This window comes from Meriones unguiculatus, chromosome 14 (assembly GCF_030254825.1).
Source record: "Meriones unguiculatus strain TT.TT164.6M chromosome 14, Bangor_MerUng_6.1, whole genome shotgun sequence".
NCBI classification, from domain to species: Eukaryota; Metazoa; Chordata; class Mammalia; order Rodentia; family Muridae; genus Meriones; species Meriones unguiculatus.
Window position 1 is genome coordinate 26,005,990 of NC_083361.1, and position 16,384 is coordinate 26,022,373.

The window sequence follows — 16,384 nt, forward strand, 5'->3', positions numbered from 1 at the left end:
CCCCCAACCCCGCAAACGAGCCTTGTAGACCATGCTGGCTTCTGCCTCCCAGATGCTGGGATTAAAGGCATCCGCCAGGAGGAGATGGACTGTCTTTTTTGCCCCCAGGGAGTTCAAAGAACACTTAATGGTCTGTGCCCTTGACTTAACCATTGGTTCATCTTAATGCATCATTCTGTTGGCCTGTCAATCATTTGGCTCTTTTGGTTTATTTCTCTGGAGTTAAGGTTGTAGCCAACGTGTGGGATATCTGGGTCCTTTGGGAGAGCAGCCATCTTTCCAGCCCAGGGCTGATTTTATTTCATTTTTTTGTTTGCTTATTTTTAAAGTTATGTTTTTTTTTTTTTTTTTTTTTTTGATTCATTTATTTTATGTGAATTGGTGTTTTGGAGCCCCTGGAACTGGAGTTACAGACAGGTGTGAGCCACCATGTGAGTGCTGGGAATTAAACCAGGGTCCTCTGGAAGAGCAACCACTGCTCTTAGCTGCTGAGCCATCTCTCCAGCCCTAGAGTGATGGTTTTAATTTACGCACAGCTTCATGAGTGTCTAGCATAGTAGGTGTGTGTAGGTGAAAGAACCATTTTGTGGCGTTGGTTCTCTACTTCCACTGTGTGGGTCCTAGAACTTGAACTTTTAAAAGGCTGGTAGGCTTGGCAGATGCACCTTTACTTGCTTAGTAGCTTTTCAGGTTGTGCTGGAGAAAGGGGCACATAATCTGGCTATAAACAAAATTGGCGTCTGGACTTTGTCTCCTCTGAGTCACCTGAAACAGGTCTGTTAAAGCCACTCTTGAAACTTTTATTAACCACAGAATCAGACCCCTGCTCCTTTACAAATGATCACTCACATTTTTCTTTGTTTGTTTTTCCAGACAGGGTTTCTCTGTGTAGCCTTGGCTATCCTGGCCTGGCTTGGTAGACCAGGCTGGCCTCAAGCCCACAGAGATCCACCTTCCTCTGCCTTGCTGAGTGCTGGGATTACAGGCGTGTGCTACCGTGCTCGGCTGGTCACTTGCTTTTTACACCCAGCTCTCCAGTCCAGTTTCTTTCTGTGTTTGCTTCCCACCTGATATTTAGTGTGTCCCTTGGTGTCTCTGCGTTGGCGGTTCTGAGTCCTGCTGGCTCAACGCACGCTTTTAACTGGCAAGCTCCTAAAAGCATCTTAAGACTCAGCCGAGCTTTTTCTGCTCTGGCATCTGCTTGGAACTGCAGTTTGCACTGTGCCCATTCTCTGGCTTCCTCTGCACTTGGTTCATTATTCTGCTGGAGTGCGTTCTGCTTATGTGGCAGCCTGGGTCTATATTAATTTGCAGAAATGAAGATCCAAATGCTAATCGTGTGGTTAACATGATACTGAGAAGCCGCAGGCCAGGGCAGTCTCATCTCAGCCCTACCCTTAAAGGGGTGATTTGATCCGAGGAGTCATAGATTCCTCTAAATACAGGCTCCTCTCACACATCTGTGCTATAGCTTTTTTTTTTCTTCCCCTTTTTGTAAGAGTGAATGGGGGTGGTTAGTTATAGCTGACTGCTTACAAATGTGAAGAAAGAACAGTACAATTTCTAGAGGCTCTTAGTTTAAAAATCTATTTTGATAGCCGGCTATATTTAATATTTTTTGTGACAAATATTAATTCAATCTCTTCTATATAAATTAGGCCTTTTTTAGTATGTGGGAATCAAAATTTAGTCTGAATAACCCAAGAGGTGCCTCTCTGTCCTCTGAGCCCAGCGCAGGCACTCAGGGAACTGTACCTGGGAACTGCTCGCCGTCCAGTTCTTCCCTCTGCTGCTCACTACGCCGGCTCTCTCTGGCCTCCCTCCAGCGCAGCTTCTGGACCGACGGGCTTCGAAGGCACTTCCGGGCACGGCACTTCTTGCGTTGCACGGTCTCTGGGCAGGGTGCCCCTCCAAACTGAGGTTCCATTTGGATTGTCCGGGTCCGAATCATGTGGCCTTTGCCACATGACTTGTTACACTCAGACCACTGGGACCACTCGCTGAGTTCACAGTCAATGGCTGGTGAGGTACAGACACGTGTGAGTATATCTATGCCTGAACCAAAAGAGTTGCGTATACCCCATTGACCAGCCCAGGTAGGCTGCCAAGAACAATAAGGCATTTTCCAGTAGAAACTGGTCTCAAGCAGCAGTGGCATTGTCTAGAGCACATAGTAAGCAGTAGGGGCAAGATTGACGGCAGGTCCTGACCCTTAGGCTTCTCATTCTCACTCCTCTCTGACCTAACACGGTCTTGGGGGACTTTGAAGGTGTTTTTCTAGCTTCATGTCCTGCCAGGTGTCTTCCTGGAATAGGCATATCAGCTTCTAGGGGCACTGACCACCATCTCCAGTTCGGAACCTAGGTTTCCTCAAGGAAGCCGTAGCGTGGTCTTCAGAGAAGAATGGCCACTTAGTTGATAGCCTTTGGAGAGAACTAGATAGCAGGCGGCTTGCTGACATAGCCTCTACTTAGGGCTTCCTCTAGCCCAGGCAGCTTTTCTCACCCTGCACCCCATCTCCGTCCTACATATGGTGGTCTGTGTAAACCACCCAGAAGCCCGGGGCAGGAAATTCCACCAAGGATCAAGAGCAGGAGGTGCTTTATGGTTTCTCATAGTGAAAGAGGTAGCAAATTCTTACTAAGCCAGCACCTTGCCATGCGAGAGGAGACAGCGTTTTGGTCTGATTTTCAGGGTGTGGTCCAAGGAGGTGAATGATTGCACACGCTTCACTGTTTCTGAAAAGCCTGGACCAGAGCTCACTCTTAAGAGCTTTGAGCCTCTTTGCCTGAGGGAGCTTGTGGGCCAAATGGGGGGATAATTGTAGTTTAGTTAGCTATGAGGATTAAATGAGCTGTTTGCTCCCAGCAGCGTCCCGCAGATGTTCATTTCCTGATCCCCCTTAATGGACCCTGTGGATATAAAGACTTATTTGAAGTGGTGGCTTGTCACCGTTGCCGAAGGCTTCTAGAGTCCAGTCATCGAGGTAGCTGTGAGCTAACTAGGGTTAGTGAAAGCCTCAGGCTACTGAGTGCATTGGCTGAAGCCTGCACCTGCTTGCACTTGATGCCAGGAGCTGGCTTAATCCTCAGAGTAGCGTAAAATTGTTTTGCTGCTGTATGGACCTGGAAACTGGGGGACAAAGTTAAGCGACACTGGCAGTTGACTACACAGATTTCAGGAGATGTGGTCAGCATGTTGAGAACCTGGCTTTTCCAATGGCCAACCTCCACTCAAGGGTAAATTAAATGATCACACAGTGCAGCGTAGAAGTGAAAGGTTCAGAAAGTTTATGGGTCAGACAAGCCCATATAGGGTGGGGGCGGGAAAAGGACTGGGGATGATTGACTTGTGCTTCATATTTAATGCCAGTCTCCCATTTAGGTTTCACGGTCATGTGTGTTTTGCAGACAACAGTGAGACTGAAGTTTCTGCCAACACAGATCCAAGCTCCATCTACCCTTCGTCTCAGACCAATTAGTCTCACTATAGGATCTGACAGTATATATTCTTTTCGTGTATGATGTGCACGCACAGGCATATCTAAGCCCAAAGAGGATTCTGGTGTTTTCCTCCCTTGTTCTCCACTGTATTTACTAAGAAAGGGTCTCTCGCTGAACCTAGGGAAATACTATTCCGGCTTGTCTAGCCAGCTTGCCCTGAGTTTGTCAAGCCTGCTAGGCTCTTACGTGGCTTCCGGGGATCCAAACCCTGGTCCCCACACTTGTGCACAGGTGATTTTTCCACTGAGCCATCTCCTTATCGGGCACAAAGCTGGTTGGGGGGGGCTCTCTGGACGAAGGAACTTTGGAGGCGGGAAGGGGTGGGCTTCCGGACCCGGGACTTACGGCACTCGGGCAGCATGCACTTCTCCACCTGCTCCAGCTCCTCGTTACAGTCGCCCAGCTCCGCCAGAGACTTGAGCATGCGCTGGCGGGTCCGCATGCCCTTCCCGCAGGTCACGCTGCAGTCGCTCCACTCGGACCAGGGAGACAGCAGGCATGGGATGGTGTCTAGGGCGAGAGCCAAGTCTGGCACTGAGCACAGGCACCTTTTGTTGTCTCTGATCCCGGCCCTACAACACCCCCACCTGCACCGGCCATTAGACTAGAATGGAACTGGACCCTGGGTTGAGAGTGAACAGCCTGGAGTAGGAAGTGACTCTCAGCCCATTGGACTTGTTTTGTTTCTGCGTCATCTGCGGCCCAGCTGGTGGTCACGACCTGATACCAGGTGAGGGCAGTGCAGTGGAGCGCAGGTTCTCAACAGAGGCATCGCTGGCTTAACAGTCACTAAACATCCTTACAGTCATGATGGATTGAATAGGGCCTCACTGAAGAACATTTCTCCCCAGCGCTAACCCCGGTCGGGGACTGGCTCAGTGCTGCCGTTTTGCTCATCTGAACCGATGTCCCTGGAATGTGTGTGTGCTTGTGCGGTGTGCATTTGTGCAGAGTGGCAGAGCTGTGCCTTATTTCACCTAACAAGAATGTGCTGGGCACAGTGGTGCACACTTTCAGTCTCAGTGCTTGGGCGGCAGAGGCAGGAGGATCTCTGAGTTCAAGGCCAGCCCGGTCTCCTCCGTGAGTTCCAGGCCGGTCAGGGCATCACAACAAACAGGAATGGATCGGACGTGGCCAATGAGGTCGTGTCTAAACTTATTGTCCCTTTCTACTGCTGCAAGGCAACGGCTTCAGTGGAAGGCAGCTGCAGGTACATGCTATGCAGTAGCCACAGGTGTGGGGCTCCCTGCCCAAAGCCCTCCCCATACCCACTCACGGCACTCGGGCATCATGCATTTCTCTGCCTGGGACGTCTCTGCCTTGCACATGGAACCGTCCGCGGGGCTCATCTTGACCATGCGGTGCCGCTTCTTCATGCCCATCCCACAGGTGGCGCTGCAGTCATCCCACTCCCCCCACTCGGTCACCAGGCAGCTGCTCGGAGCTGGGAGGGCCGGACAGTTGGAGTTGTGCGGTCAGTGCTGGGATCCTCCGGCTCGCCCCGCCCTCCCCCCCCCCCCCCCGGGTTCAGTGCTGGGATCCTCCGGCTCGCCCACCCCTCCGTCCCCCCCCCGGACACCCCCACTCACAGCACTCCTCGTTGACTGTGCACTTCTCCGTCTCCTCGGTGGGCAGCGTGCACACCGAGCCGTCCTCCGGGAATTGCTTCACGTACCTCTCCCGGGACCTCATGCCCATGCCACACGAGATGCTGCACGGCGACCAGGTGATCCACTCCGACATGGTACAGGTGGAGCCGTCTGCAACACACTGAGCATGCTCAGGAGGGCCACAAAAGAACCCGGGGTCTGTACAAGAGCACGCTGGGAGGAGAGGCGTTTGCGGAGCGTGGGCCTTACCTTCATCGCTGCAACCAGGGCCCATGCAGGGCTGGAAGTCCTGGGTATCGGGGCAGGGGACGCTGAGGTCCAGCTGTGCCTTCAGCATGCGTTGCCGCATCCTCTTGCCCTTTTCACAAGTGGAGGAGCTGCAGGCCGACCACGGGGACCAGTTGGAGTAGATGCAGGTCTCGGGGGTGTCATCTGTAAAGAGATGACAGAGACAAGTTTGACTTGTTCTCTCTGGGAGCCTGTGGAAGCTGTGATTGGCTCTCTGAATAAAGGCTCGTCTATGTGTTCCAGGGATGGAAGCAGACATTCTCTTTACTTGAAAATGGCGCTCTAACACCCTGCTGGTAAATATCTAATGAATAGCGACCATTCTCTTCCTTCACAGGATCCTTTTGCACATATGCATCTTCTCATCACCACCCTGCCCTCGTCAGCTTTGTGTACGAGCATGTAGGCACCTCATAGGCAGCTTCAGAAAGCTTGCAGCGCTTTTGTGACTTCACTTTCCCCTTGGCTCCACCCTCAGGTAGCAGATCACTGAGCACTTGCCCTGTGCTGGCACCCTTAAGAACCTTACATAATTGCGTCCATTGATCCTCATTTTCTTGGAGGCAGCATCTGTTATTATGCCTATTTCATAGTTGAGGGAAGACAGGTAGGAAGTTTAGCTTCTCGCCAGGGTCACAGACTCATGAAATTCTAGGTTCTGTGAGGAAACTTAAGTTCAATCTGAGGCTCTGCCTCTCTCTCCTGACTGTGTATGGCCTGGACTCCTGTCCCTGGTGAGGAGTAGATGAACTTGTCTCTGCCTGGCTTGGAGGAACAAGCATCAAATCAGACAGTGATCTGGATACTTGGAAACCTACCAAATGCTATTTTCATGGCCATGATAGAGAACTAATGTTAAGTATTTATTCTAATGTCATTCCTTTACTAATTGCCTGATGCTTAGTGCTCAGTGTTGGCCTTGGATTCTAGTTTTTTCTTTGGCTAGGTGCTGGGGATAGAAGCCAGAGCTTGGCACATGCTAGGCACATGCTAAGACACCAAACCCTCTTGCCCCATCAGCATCCTGGTTATTTCAGAGGTGGGGGTCACCAAGTCAGAGGCTACTGGTCATGTCAATTTATGTTGGTACCTGCAACAAAGGAGATCGACATACCTTCATCTTTCTCCTCTGGAGCCAGGTCAGCTACGATATCATCCACATTGTCAGGTACAATGTTGCACTGTTCTCCCTGCAAAAGAAAGAAAGAATTGCACATTTGGGAAAAGAGAACGTGCAAGGGAAAGATGGAGTACCTAAAGCTAATGTTTCCTTGGCACAAAACCCTTGCGATGGCAGAGCTCTGGGCCAACATTTATAGCTTAGATTAAAAGAGATGCAAGGAAAGAAAAAGGCACTGACTAAACAGATACCCTGACCATGGTAGACATTAGCAATTGACTGTGGAACTCATGATAAACCGATCAGCTTAGATCGGTTTGTACCAAGGCTTAGATCCACTTGTACCAAGCTTCACTTTGGGTTGCTTTTAGCAATTTAAATATACAAAGATAACCTTCATACTTGAGACCTCAGGAGGCCCAGAAGTCCATATCCAGAGGTACTTCCTGCCAGAGACCCCAGTGGTTTTAGAAAGGCATCAGCCCTTCTCATGGTACCTTCCGGGCGATTCTCTCGATGACGACTCTGGCCACTTGTGTGATGGACCCACCTTCTGGGTCATAGAAAGGACTCTGAGGATGGTCCAGACTAGTCAGGGGTCGGATTTTTTCCTGAGGAATGGTGGGCTTGTTTGGTGACTGCAGGAAGAAAACATACAGATTGAGAAGGCCTCAAGCCATTTGTTATTGTGGATCAGAACAAAAACTGACAGGACCTTTGAGAGTGTGTTTGTGTTTGTGCGTGTGTGATTCTGGGGATCAAACACAGAGTCTTGCTCTGGCTGGAATTTCAGAAATGTAGCTGTACTTTCGGAATTCTCCTTGTGCAGATCCTGTGCTTGGAAATCCATAAACTTGTGCTTAGAATCTTCCACACACACCAAAAGTTTGTGCCCAGCTGGAGGAGCCAAGTTCCAAAGAGGTCATCCAAGCTTAGAAATGGCTGAGCCGGCTTGACCTGGATCCAAGGCTTTTTTCTGCTGGACCAGGCAGCAAACTGTTCTCGCTCGGGTCAGATGTGAGTCATACTATGTCTGCCGACTGCTCAGCTCAGCCGTTGCTGTGGGAAGGGAGCTCCAGACTGTGGCCAGACTGGATGAGTGTGGCAGGCCTGGAAAGCTACTTACAAGCCAGTCACAGAAGCACACACCTGTGGGGGATGGTGAGCCTGGTACTAGCCTGGGCTATAGCATGAGAACATGTCTAAAATATAAAACTGAACCAAAACAAGGGCTGGGAATGTAGAGCACTCACCTAGCCTGGACAAGGAGGTCCCGGGTTCCATGTTAACCTCCAAACCGAACAACAGCATAGCTAGGATTTAGCAATTGGGGCATCAGGTAGATCTGCCTTGAAAACTCACAGTGTGCTGAGTGGTTGCTCTCCCACTCATTTCCTTCTTCTTGTGTGTGAACGTAAGTACACAGGTGAGTACAGGGGTGTGTGTGCATGTGTGTGAAGGCCAGAGGTCCGCTTTGGTTGCCATTCCTGACACTCTCCACCTTGTTTTTTGAGACGGTGTCTCAGTGGTCTGGGACTTACAGAGTAGGCTAGTCCGGCTAGCCAGCAAGCTCCAGGGACCCACTGTATTCTCCTCCCCAGCACTGGGACTGCAAGCATGTCTGACTTTTTACCTAAGTTCTGAGGAATTGACTCAGTTCCTCCTGTTTGCCCGGCAAGAACTTCACTGACTTAGCTCTCTCTCCTTATCCCTCTCCTACTGGTTTTCTGATGGCTCCAGAAATTAAAAACATCTTCAAAAAAAAAAAGAATTAATTTTAAATAGATTTATTTATTTTATATGTTTAAGGTTTTTGTTGTTTTGTTTTTTTTTCCTACATGCACGTGTGTACCCACTTGCATGCCTGGTAGAAGCTGGCGTCAGATCCTCTGGAACTGGACTTATGGATGTTTGTCACCTGCCTTGCTGGGGCTGGGAACTGAACTTATCCTCTGTAACAAGTACTCTTAGCCGCTTAACCGCCTCGCTGGCCTTGTGACGGCCCCCAGACTTGAATGCAGTTGGTTCACAGAACAATGCAGGCCACCCCGCTAGAGAAGGGCCTTCTACGATAAGCTGGGTCACTCGCTTCTGTGCCCAGGACGCCTAAAATAGGGCAGAGCAGGCGGGCTTGCTAAGGGAGTCCGCCTTGCACCGGGGACGCACACCTACCTCATAGGTCACCCCGCTGTCAGTGCCAGCGTCCCAGGGGATCAGGTCCTGCACCACTTTCTGGACCCAGCCACACTCCTTGGTGCACAGATCCTCCGCAGACAGGCCCACGTTCCAGTCGGGACTGGGGCCCATCATGGTCAGGAAGGACATCAAGTGGCGGGTCCTGTCCACTGAGAATTCAGCGGAGGGTGCTGCTCTCCTAGAACCAAACAAAGAAGCTCTCACATCCGGGATGGGCTACACACACAGATGGGCGTTAGAAGGCTCGGTCATGGCTAGAAACAGGGATAGAGAGGAGGCAGGTTCCTCCAGCAGCCTTGGTTTATGCTTGTTCCTCCGCTGAGCCTAACTGGTGGACAAAAGAAAGGAGAAAATGCGTTCCCCTTCATACTGTCCATTTTTCAAAACCTCTATAACATTTCCCAGTATTATTTATTCCTCCCCACCCCCAGGTATAGACTGACTCATCTCTCACTGCACTGTAACGCTCTGGGAAATAGGTTTTTGTGTGTGCTGCATGCACAGCTTTATTTCCCATGAACAGCACCTGGCACAGACCACTCAGCACATACATTTGAAGAAAAGAACAAATAACTTTGGTGTTATTTGTGTGTGTGTGTGGCGGGTGGGGGGGAGACATGCTCAAGAGTGCGTGTGCCCAGCTGTGTAGGATGTGGGCTGAACTTTGCAAACAATTGCTCACCAAGGTCCTAAGACATGTCTTCATTTCATCTGCGCAACAGAACGAAGGTAAGGATTGTTGATTCTGACTTTAAGAGAGCCATGGAACTAGTCCAAAGTCAGTGTTAAGGGGCAGAACAGAATGGAGACAATGACCCACACAAACACGAGTTCAAGGTCAGTGTTCTTTCCATCATCAGCTCCTAAACTCTCCTCCTGCCCACTCCATCGAGATCTCCAGAGTGCCACGGGAGTGGGGTCTCCTCATGCCTTTTGACTGTGTCCCTTAAGAGGCCACCCAAGGCAAGGCCTGGCACCAGGGCGTACCCATCTGGTTTCCTGGGTTACCAGGGAGAGCCTGGCACGTTTGGCTAACGTTCCAGCTGTTGGAATGATGTCTCCAGACTCTGGCTACCAGGAGCAGCCTTTCAGCCTCCATCCTCTCAGGTTGCAAGGTCTCAGGAGAGACCGCACTCTAGAGATGATGGAGATGGCTCACTGAGGGTCTGGGGAGGAAGAGTGACATTCTCTCAGCACAGTCTAGGTTACAGAGCCATCCTATTCCACTTTCCCTTCATGGCCATCCTGTGAGTGTAGAATTATGACCTTGTTTTGGTGAGAGGAAATGAAACTGCGTAGAGATGAATGAGCTTGGGGATGTGGGCAGCAGGTGCCAAAGCTTAAAGGCAGCTTGGCATGGCTCTAGAGCCTTAGGCTGTTAGCTGTGGGGAATCCTTGGCCAGTCACCAACTTCTCTGTTCATTCCATCTGGTATCTGGTCAACCTCAGCTGTCTTGAGCGACCCAGTGCCTTCTGCTGAGATCTGCTGCTTCTGCCTGCCTCCACCTGGCCCAGAAAGTGATGATTCCAAACCAGGTGGGACCCACAGAACTAGGTCGTTGGCTCTTGGAAGCCACATGGAGCCAACCAACAAGCAGAGAGGAGGACAGCCTAGGTGTGGATCCTGACACCGTCCCATGGAGCTGTGTGCCCTTGAGCAAACTCAGGCTCCGCTGTGTCTGAACACTGAAATCATTTTTCAAATGTCTGTCTGTCGATCCCTCCTTGTCTGAGTTGCATATGTGCACATATCTGGGTACATGTACCTCTGCCGTGTCAGCTGTCTCCCTCTATCACTCTCCACCTTATTCTTCGAGATAGCACCCCTCATTCAGTCCAAAGTTCACCATTTTGGCTAAACTCACTGGCCAGTAAGCTTCCGGAACCCACCTTTTCTGCTTCCCTTCCCAGGCCAGGTGGCGGCAGGCAGAAGCAGCAGATCTCAGCAGAAGGCACTAGGTCTCTCAAAACAGCTAAGGCTGACCAGCTCTCAGATGGAATGAACAGAGCAGTTGGTGACTAGCCAAGGATTCCCCACAGCTAGCAGCCTGAGGCTGGAGAGTCATAAAGGTACACACAGCTGTGGCTTTTACATGGGATCTGGAGAATCTGAACTCAGGTCCTCTTGCTTGTACAGCATCTCTCCAGTCCCTGCAGTCAAGTCCCTAAGATGAGGATCCCATGCCTGTATCAGAGGGTTGTGGTGGGTGATTAACCAGCTCTCCTGCACACTGTACTTAATCCAGGGCACCTCTGCCATGATTACTTCCATAGGTCTAACACGTTTACATCTGTATTCTGAAAACTCCCAAAGCTGGCAAGCTCCAAAATCCAAGGCAGCTTGAGTGCCCATGCAATGCCACACACAGAAAATTCTGAAAATCATAAAATACTTGTATGTACAAAATTCTTAAGAAAATGTGTAATGGCCAGTGCATGGAACCAGTCTAGCTATCCATGAACAGAGGAATGGGTAAACGGTTACACACATGCAATAGAGATTTAGCCATCCGTAAAGAAAACGAAACCATGACATTTGCAGGAAAATGCATAGAACCAGAAAGCATTATGTTAAACGAAATAAGCCACACCCACAGACACTGCAGTTTTCCTCTCCTCTGTAAAATCTTTTTAAAATTATATACAGATGTGTGTGCTTATGGTGTGTGTGTGCTTGTGGGTTGTGTGTGTGCATGCATGTGTTTATGTAGGTCATGACTAGAAAGGGATCATGAGAAAAGAGGAAATAATCACAAATGGAGGCAGGAGGAAGTTATTCTACATGTGCTGAAAACAGAAAGCCAGGACTATCTGGGAAACCAGCCAGAGGTGGGCTACAGGGCACAGGGGAAGGTCACAGTGGTGGAGCGGGATGAATTTGAATGAACTGACACACATACATGAAAATGCCACAGTGAAGCTCATTATTCTGTATGCTAATTCAAAGATGAACGAAATGTTCTGCAAAGTTATCTTCAGGCTGTTATAAGGTATATATGGAACAAATAGTCTGGACCTGGGTCCCCTCCTCAGGCTATCTTCTTATGTATATATCAACGTTATTCAGTTTTCAAAAGCTGAAATCTGAAATCCCTCTGGTGAGGGGCGTTTTGGCTAAGATATACTAGCTTGGTCTGTTGCTGAGAGAAAAGCACTGTGGGTTCAACGTGAGATCAGAAAAGGGGTGGGGGAGGCTTTTCTGAGTAGACTTCCCACTGTAGTGGTGGCCAGTCTAGGTTCTGGATCGTGTACCAGGAGGCCATCAAGGGCTGGCTGTTGTCCCCGAGCTCCACTCTCCTAGAAGCCCCCTGTGTCTGGCCAGAGCATCCTGGGAGCGGGATGTGACCTTTCTGTACTTGGATTCCCATGAACTTATCAGAAACGATGGCTAGTTGCCTCCACGAGGATTTGGTGAATTAGTAGTGCTGGGGTAGGGCCCAGCCGTTGGTTTTGACGAGCTCTGTAGGTAGTCTTCCTGCGGCCTAAGTTCAGAAATTACCTATCTTTCAAGCTTTCCATGTGTCACCTTGTCCAGGTGGCTTTCTGACTCGTTGGCTGAGACAAGGGCCCAAAGTCTGTCTGTCTATTCCTGCATGTTCAGCAGGTCTCTGTAGCCAGACCTATAAACTGTAATAGCTTCCTTAAAATTCTTTTTTTCCCTCAGGATAGACGCTCCTTAGAGGTGAGCTTCGCCAGTGTTCCCCAGGTCTGGAGAACCCCAGTGGGCCGGCTGAACACATGTGTATCTGGTGGGGACTGAAATGGCCTGACTGACTCTAGGGCCTGAAAATCCTGCTCACTATCTTTGGGCCTCAAAGCTCTTGTTTCAGAATACCCACCTGTGTATGTTAAGAATAGCTCCCATAGGCTCATCTATTTGAATGTTTGGTTACCAGAGAGTGGAACTGTTTGGGGAGGATTAGGGGCTGTGGCCATGTTGAAGGACATGTGTTACTGGGGGTGGACTTGGAGGTTTCAAAAGCCTATACCAAACCCAGTCATTCTCTTTCTGCCTCCTTTTGGATCAGGGCTCTCAGCGACTGCTCTGGTACCATGTTTGTCTGCCGCTATGTTCCCTCCTAGATGACCTTGGCCTAAGCCTCTGAGATTGTAAGCAGGCCTCCAACTAAACGTTTCTCCTATAAGTTGACTTGGTCATGGTGTTTTTGTCATGGTGATAGAAGGGTTAACTAAGACACCCCCTCCTCCCCGGCAGACATGCCTGCCTTTCTGCGTGTTAGGCACAGATGGAGACTCCTCCCCCCCACTTTCTTATGGATTCCTCTGCGCTGTGGGTCAGCAGTTTCAGCCACTTCTTTGTATGTGATGTATATGTGTGTGTATGGTGTATGTGCATGTGTGCTGGGGAACATGTATGTGTGTGTCTATGGAGGCTAGAGGACAAGCTTGGGTGTGGTTTCTCATGTACTGTCCATTGGGGGTTTTTGGGGAATGGGTATAAAATCTTTGTGTCCTGGAACTTGCCAAGTAGGCTAGGCTGGCTGGCTAGGAAGCCCCAAGCAGCCACTCTTCATCCCTTCATAATACTGGGATTATAAGCATGTGGTGCCTCACATTTTAAAATGTGGGTTCTGGTCCTTGTGCTTTCTGGGAAACACTTGGCTGATGAAGCCGCCTTCCCAGCTTCAGCAGCATTCCTTCCTTCCTTCCTTCCTTCCTTCCTTCCTTCCTTCCTTTCTTCCTTCCTTTCTTCCTTCCTTCCTTCTATCAAGACAGGGTTTCTTTGTGTAGCCCTGGCTTTCCTGGAACTCACTCTAGACCAGGTTGGCCTTAAATTTAGAGATGTCTCCCGAGTGCTTGTATTAAAAGGCTCACATCACCTCAGCAGCTTTCTTTAAGAAGCATCTGAGGGAATTTATGTCCCCAGCTTCTATAGGACCTGCAGTCTGGGAGCTAAGGCACCGCCCATCCAGCCTCACACTGAGTGGCTGGCCTGTCTTGCCATACCTGCCCAGCAGTCCCTTGGGATGTAGCCCTTCTCTTCCACTGCCACTCAGACAGACAACTCTACCCACTCCCTAAGTATGTAATTTCAGAGACGGTTATCCATATCCTGAACCCCACAAGTCACACAATTGACAGTGACAACCTAAGGGGACAGAGCCAGCTCTATTGCAGAATACAGAGCATTAGGAACCACCCTGACTCCAACCCAGCACAGACGGATACTTATGTACCTGACAGTCATATCCTTGTGTGATGGCTCATCTTCCTGTCAACTTAACTGGATCGCTAATCACGTAGGAGACCAGGATCTGCGTGTTCTCAAAAGTGTCTCCAGAGATTTAATGAGGACCTCCCTGAAGGTGGGAAATACCAAATCCAGGGCTGGCACCCCTGACTGAATACAAAAGGGAAGAAAGGAGAAATCGAGCAAGTGCCAGTCCCTGAGTGTCGTGGTTGCAGAAACCCCGTGACAGTCACCTCATGTCCCTGCTGTCATGCCTTCCCTGATATGATGAACTGTGTCTCCAGAAACCATGAGCCAAAATACACCTTTTCTTTCTTAAGTTTCTTATTGCCAGCTGTTCAGTTTACAGCAAGAAAAGTAGCTAAGATACTGCTCAAGGACCAGACGTCGCAGAAGAATTTTCAAATGATGTAGCTGGCAGCACGAGGGTGGTGCCTTCCAGAGCTCCGTTAAGGGCTTCAAGGACGGAAAAACTGGACTCCCAAATGCCTGGCCATCTGTTGAGAAACTTGGCAATTTTGCACACACAGAGTGTAGGGGCAATGCCTTTTCTTTTTTTAGGCTTCTTTAGACACACCTTTCCCCTTTCTCTTATTTAGGACAAGACCCCCCCCCCCCCCAGGCTAAATAATGCTTCCGCAAGAGAGCTTTTCCTCACTCTCCCAAACTGCTTAGCAGTCCCACCCTACCTTTACTCACTGACCTGGCATGTCACTCAGAATTTCTTGTTTAATGTCACTTTTTCCCAGTCGGCGCCAATAGAGTAGAGGCGATTTTTTGTGGTTATTTCAACTACATTTCTTTGCCTGGTACAAATCTTAGCACGCAGTGGGCTACTTCCAAATGTTTGTTGAAATAAATGAATTAATCTAGGAAATGAATGTGGAGCTTTTCTATTTCCTTTGACCTTCAAATTTAATTAAAGGTCGCTTCAAAGTATTTATTATTTCTCTTATAAAAACCTTACTTAAAATAATAAAATGTATAAGCGTATGTGTGACTTTTTCTTAGGAAATGCTAGCCAGGACTGGAGCTTTTAATTTAATCAAACTTTAATAAAAGTTCTTATTAATGCTCTCTTAGAGGTCTTCCAAGATATGACATTTTGCCAATTTGGTGTCCTATTTTTCTTTTTATCTCGGATTTAAATTTGAATTTTTTTTAAAAGCAGGGAGACTTGATATAGACTTATTACATGCCAGAGTACATGACATATATAATTAAAATATTATATTCAGAGTAGAAGAGAGATAGAAATTATTGACCCTGAAAGGAGAGAGTGGGAGGAAAGACTGGCTACCAAGTCCTCCCAGACCTAATTAACTGCAATAAAAATATCGGGTTCACACGGAACACCATTCAGCACAGCTCTAGAACCCAATAGAAAATATCTAGATTGCAGAAAAACATCAAACGTTCCAGATGAAGCTCTGTTGAACAAATGTTACCTTTCTGGGTAGGGATAAAGAAAAAAAAGGAAAGAAATAATTACCTTTCTCAGACTTGAAACAGGAAAAGCAACGGTAAAAGAAAGCGATTGAATTATCACCGGTTAAAACCTCTGTAGAATAAGAGCTGTACATGCTTGGGTTTACAAATCTTGAAAACCCCAAATGTCAAACTTTCTGATCAGTAACATGGACCCCAAATAGGAAATTCCGCACTTGAGCCCACACCATGAGTTACAGTCCAACCTCAGATGCTTTGAAATGTTTTATGCAGTTACTGATGTGTAAAAGGTGTACCTGAAACATGTAACATGTTGAGACTTGGGTCCTGTGACCAAGACATGTCATCAAATCTATACATGAATATTCCAAAAATTAAAAAGCTCTGTGTACCCTCTTGTTCTAGTTTTCTGCCATAGTGACATAACACCTGAGAAAACTATCTTAGAAGAAGAAAAGCTTGTTTTGGCTCATGGTGTCAATGCTTTTAGTCCGTGGCCACTTGGCCATGTTTCTGTGGGACTGGGACAGCAGAGTACATCGTGGCGGGGCTGCAGGAAGGAGGTGAGGGGTGGGAGGGTCGGTCCTAATATATCTTACAAGCACACACGGCTGTAGGCCTAACTTCTTCCCACCTTTCCCACCCCTGTTACCCTCTCCCCGACACAGGGTCTCTCTATGTAGCCCTGGCTGTCCTGAAATTCAGAGATCCACCTACCCCAAGGGTGGGGATTAAAGGTGTGTACCATCACCACCAGCCCTTCTTTCCAACCCCCCATTTCTTTTTGAGACAGGGTTTTCTCTGTGTAGCCTTGGCTGTCTAGGACTTACTTTGTAGACCAGGCTGGGCTCGAACTCACAGAGATCTGCCTGCCTCTGCCTCCCTGAGTTCTGGGATTACAGGTGTGTGCCACCTCACCAGGCTTCTCTCTAACTCTTAAAGTTTCCATCAGCTCCCAAGGGTGCTGCAAGCTGCAAACCAAGCCTTCGGCTTTCTGGGGGACATT

The 16,384-nt window shown here is 48.9% G+C and overlaps 1 protein-coding gene across 1 annotated transcript in view; it reads right to left on the minus strand.

The window, feature by feature from the left end:
* The window catches only part of Spon1 (spondin 1), a 273,526-nt gene that overhangs the window by 2,995 nt on the left and 254,147 nt on the right, over window positions 1-16,384 (minus strand). Inside the window, exons 8-15 of the mRNA XM_021649602.2 lie at window positions 8,694-8,895; window positions 7,019-7,159; window positions 6,516-6,591; window positions 5,363-5,545; window positions 5,093-5,263; window positions 4,780-4,947; window positions 3,849-4,013; window positions 1,756-2,019 (exon numbers count right to left, since the gene is read on the minus strand). Of these exons, the coding sequence (XP_021505277.1) occupies window positions 1,756-2,019; window positions 3,849-4,013; window positions 4,780-4,947; window positions 5,093-5,263; window positions 5,363-5,545; window positions 6,516-6,591; window positions 7,019-7,159; window positions 8,694-8,895 (1,370 nt within the window). The remainder of the gene's footprint in view (window positions 1-1,755; window positions 2,020-3,848; window positions 4,014-4,779; window positions 4,948-5,092; window positions 5,264-5,362; window positions 5,546-6,515; window positions 6,592-7,018; window positions 7,160-8,693; window positions 8,896-16,384) is intronic.